The sequence below is a fragment of the Colobus angolensis genome, unplaced genomic scaffold (assembly GCF_000951035.1).
Source record: "Colobus angolensis palliatus isolate OR3802 unplaced genomic scaffold, Cang.pa_1.0 Scaffold83, whole genome shotgun sequence".
NCBI classification, from domain to species: domain Eukaryota; kingdom Metazoa; phylum Chordata; class Mammalia; order Primates; family Cercopithecidae; genus Colobus; species Colobus angolensis.
In genome coordinates this window covers 4,440,903-4,445,499 of record NW_012122154.1, presented here as the reverse complement: position 1 = coordinate 4,445,499, position 4,597 = coordinate 4,440,903, and the positions used below count along the sequence as shown (strand labels likewise).

At 52.4% G+C, this 4,597-nt stretch overlaps 1 protein-coding gene across 1 annotated transcript in view; it reads right to left on the bottom strand.

The window, feature by feature from the left end:
- The window catches only part of ARL5C (ADP-ribosylation factor-like 5C), a 6,007-nt gene extending 3,668 nt beyond the window's left edge, over positions 1-2,339 (bottom strand). The window contains 3 exon segments of the mRNA XM_011929957.1: positions 1,135-1,195; positions 1,769-1,810; positions 2,276-2,339. Of these exon segments, the coding sequence (XP_011785347.1) occupies positions 1,135-1,195; positions 1,769-1,810; positions 2,276-2,339 (167 nt within the window).
- Between the last annotated feature and the right edge of the window lie 2,258 nt (positions 2,340-4,597).

Below are 4,597 nucleotides of genomic sequence, written 5' to 3'. Positions count from 1 at the left end.
TTTTTAGTAGAGACAGGGTTTCACCATGTTGGCCAGGCTGGTCTCGAACTCCTGTCCTCGGGTGATCCACCCGCCTCGGTCTCTCAAAATGTTAGGATTACAGGCGTGAGTCATCGTGCCTAGCCCTTTTTTAAAATTTTATTTGTTTTTTAATTTTCATTTTTAGTAGAGATGAGGTTTCACCATGTTGGCCAGGCTGCTCTTGAACTCCTGATCTCAGGTGATCTGCCCGCCTCGGCCTCCCAAAGTGCTGTGATTACAGGTGTGAGCCACCGCGCCCAGCCACGGTTTTGCATTTCTAATAAGCTTTCAGGTGATGCCTATGTGACTGGTCTGTAGACCACACTTTAAGAAGCAAGAGTTTAGAAAAATAGACACAGTGAGGGACATCAGAGAGGTGCTTTGTTTAAAGTGACATAGAAAACATACACATGCTTTTATATGTAAATAATGCTTCTGAAAAGTTACCACAAAGTTACAATAGGGGGAAAACTAGGAGCTAGAGGCCAGAAGGAAACTTACTTTTCACTGTGTATTCCTCCATTGTTTGAAATTTTCCTTTATGCTTTTTAAATATCATTTACATGTATTACTTTTTCATGGAAAAGCTTATCCTAGGTAAAGTACTTTGGAGGCTGTAAAATGGGAGAGGTGCCATCCAGAGAGCGAATGTCGGGGAAAGCTGCGATCGGTATTTACTCAGCCTCACCCATATGTGCCAGGCTTGCTAGACCAGGAGCTACAGAGACTCAGTGAGCCTTTGGATTTGAAGAAGGGAAAGAAAGTTAACTGGCAGAGGGGACAGGGGTGAGAAAGGGGCGACCTGCCGCTAGAGGGAGCGAAGAGCAGGAAGGCAGGTTGGGACACTTGGCAGGCCTGGAGCTGGGTTTGTTTGACAGGGGCCCCGGGAAGATGGAGGAAAGCAGTGGGAGCTAGGGTTGCCCGTACGGTGCAGGATTTGAATGCCAGGCCAAGGAGCCGCAGTACTAGGAAGGTCCAAGCAACGTTCCCAATCACTCCTCCGGGTACAGAGGAGCCCGGTAACCCAGGGAAGAGCTCTAGTGATTGGTCCCCATGCCTGTCAGTCTGGTGGGAGGCCCAGCCCCCTACCTTCCCCGCCCGAGAGTCAGTTACAACTGGTAGAGAATGGTGGTCTTTCCCGCATTGTCCAATCCCATGATGGTAACCTTCTGCTCTGGAAACATCGGAGGAAGGGCAGCGTCAGGGCCAAACTCGATGGCCAAGGGACTGTGTGCCCCCACCAGACCTCCCAGGAAGGAGATAGCGCTCCCCGCATGCTGGGGACCTCTGCCCACCTTAGCGTGTCTGCTTCCTACCCAGCCCCGACACCTGCCCCACTCCGGGACGCTAGAAAAGCCAGCTGAGCCCCCACCCCCCTTCACATTCTAGAAGAGTCTGAAAGGCCCAGGGCGCCGCTGGGCTTGCCGCGAGACGGTGTCTGGAGAAAGAGCCGAACGCGAAGTCACAGTCGCAGGAAACCCGCAGCAGCCCCCCATCCCCGCCGCTGGCGCCGTTCAGCGGGGAGAAAGGAGGCTTGCCCAGCCCTGCGTCCTGGGGCGCACCAAAGCGCGAGGATCCAAGAGGAGCAGGCAGGGACAGGGGCAGGGGAGGCCGCCCGGCAGTCGAGGAGCGCCCATATACGACCCTCTGAGCCCGAGGTCCCCCAGTGCGTCCGACCCCAGATCAGAGGAGTCCCAGAAGAGAGCGAGATCAAAGCGTTCGCTTGGATGCCCTGTGCGCACCTTACCCTGGTTCCCGAAGATGCTCATTAACTTGGCAATCAGCTGTCCTATGGCACTTCCCGGGCGGGACAGGTGCAGGAGGGCTCAGCGGCCTCAGGAGCGGAGTCGGCCCTGGTGCTCGGAGCTCCGCTCCCCCGAGGAGGGTCTGGCAGGCTTTGCCTATGAAGTTAGGGAAGCCCCACGCGTCACCAACCTGACCTGGGAACCCTTTGGGACGCTGGCCCTTCGCGGGCGCTATGGACACCCCAGTGACTAAGGGCTGCCTGTCCAGGGCCCAAGAGGTGCAAGGAATATGGGAGTTCCAGGCTCCAGTTCTCCCCTTCGCCCTGCGAAAACTACAGTTATCCGGGTGGACTGCACCACCGCAAATCAGCGGAGACTCAGCACTGCGCCCGGAACCGGATCCCAGCTCTCCCTTCTCTGAGTGCCATGTCTAGGGCACTAGACTGAAGCAAAACCCCAGGCGACCCACTTTCTGTACCTACCAGCTGTGTGGTACAGACAGGGCTCACCGATCCTCTCTGAGCTGGGAGAATATTCCAACCCTCCACAGATCTTCAGTTGGTTCACTAGCATGGGTCTTGTGGGCCCACTCAAAGTGTGTTCTGCTGGGGAAAGGCAGGGTCTTCCCTTGGTGCTTGGCAACTTCTAGGATAAATTAGTGCTCCTGCAATTCACTGACAAACCCACTGCCCAGGCACAGCTTCCTGATCCCCAGAAGTGGGCACCTGAAGACAAGGATGGAGCATGAAGAGAGATCCTCCAGCTGGAGGCCCTGCAGAGAGGCTCCAGATACCTGGCAGAGGAGTACATGAGCCAATACAGAACCAGGAGGCCAGATCTGAGGAGGTTATGGAAGGGGGGGTTTCTGTTGTTGCTTGTGAATTTCTTCCTTTGCTTAAGCTGGGGGGGAAATAATAATAATAAATAAATAAACAAACAAACAGATAACAAGAGGAAAAGTCAAAAAGGCAACATGCCCTCAGGCTGCGGTGGTGGTTAGCAGGAGATCCAGCCAACACACCAGGGAGCCAGCTCCTTCCACCCCACTGCACTGCCCTCCTACAGCCTCCACTAAGGTAACGACCCTCCATTAAGGTAACAACTCTAACTGGTCTCCCTGCCTCTACCTTTCCTTTCCCAGGGCATCCTCTCCATGGCCCTATTAACCTTCCTAAAGCACAGCTCAGGGTCTGTAACTCCCGCAGCTCATAAACCTTCAATGGCTCCCTATTGCTCACTGGATTCAGATCAGTCTCCACTTGACTGATCTGACATTCAAGAGCCTCCACGAACAGACTGCACCTGCCTTGGCAGATTTATCTCCCAGGCTCTGCATCTACTGGTTCCTGCCTACACATGCCCAGCTCTTTCTGACTGTACCTTTGCTTCTGCATTTCCTCCTTGAGTGCCTTTCACCTTCTCAGAAAAGAGAATGCCTGAGACCTTTTAGCTCCCCTGCCATAAAAGCCACCTGCTTCCCCAGCCCTCGCTTGGTTCTCCAGCTACATGGGCTTTTCCCTACACTGGGATTATAGACGGGCAAGTCTGTTTCCTTCCATCAACTGTGAGTCCGAGGGTGGGGTTCATATCTTATTAACCAGCGTGTGACCCCCGCACTCCCTGCCTGGTCCGGAGCCCGGCACACAGGAGGAATGTGTTGCTATCAGACTGATGTAGAATGAGTTAAGCTACAGCCTGAGAAATGGCACTTGGAATATTGAAAAAGGAATGGGAACACAAGTTTAAGAGGATTGAGGAAGGCTGGGAAGTTTGCGGGAAGAAGGAAAATAGCTCACTAAATACAGACTTTCATCCCACCCAACTTGGTGCCCAGAGTTAGAAGGATAGAGTTGACTGCCAGAGCCCATCTGGGCTGATTGCGTTTCAGCCTTAGCAGAGAAGGAGCCAAGTCTGGGGCTGGGGGATGGGGCACTGAGGGTGCTGAGGGAAGCAGCAGTGTCTTAAGCATTTTGCCATCTGTTTCCTGGGGGTAGGGGGATGGAGGGAGGAACCTCTTAGTGCATGCTGCCCTCCCCACCTTCTCTTTGCAGAATTGAAAGTAATACTCTGCAAGCTGGAAACACTTCAGTAAACAGACAAAGACAGGGGATCTCTCTGAGCATACTCTGGCTCGGGAAGTTGCCTGATTAAAAAAAATACATAGTTAAAAGAGAAAAGAAGAAAAAGAAAAGAAAAGAAAAAAACAGACAAGAAGATCTGCCTCCACTTTGAGGCCCAGGACCCGGATCTTAAGAAGCATTCATTCATTTATTCATTAATTTAACAAATATGAGCCACGAAACACACGAAGTAGACAAAACAGACCCAGTTCGAGTCTTCATGTTTTTGTTTTTTTTTGTTTTTTTGAGACAGAATCTTGCTCTGTCACCCAGGCTGGAGTCCAGTGGCGGGATCACGGCTCACTGCAGCCTCAACCTCCCAGGCTCAAGTGATCCTCCCACCTCAGCTTCCGAAGTAGCTGGGACTAGAGGTGAAAGCCACCACGCCCAGCTAATTTTTTTTTTTTTTTTTTTGTAGAGACGGGCTTCACCATTGGTCTCCAACTCCTGGACTCAAACAGTCTCCCTCCTCAGCCTCCCAAAGTGCTGGGATTACAGGCATGAGCCACTGCTCCCATTCCCAGTCTGTGTCTTTATGGAGCTTGTGATGTAGAGGGAGAGACAGATACACACATACACACACACCTCTCTGAAAGACAGTAGGAAGGCCTGATTTAAAAGGAAAGCAAGGCACCCTTCTCTGAAGAAAATGAGAGGTGAAGCCAGCTGGACTTCCTGAGTCGAGTGGGGACTTGGAGAACTTTTCTGTCT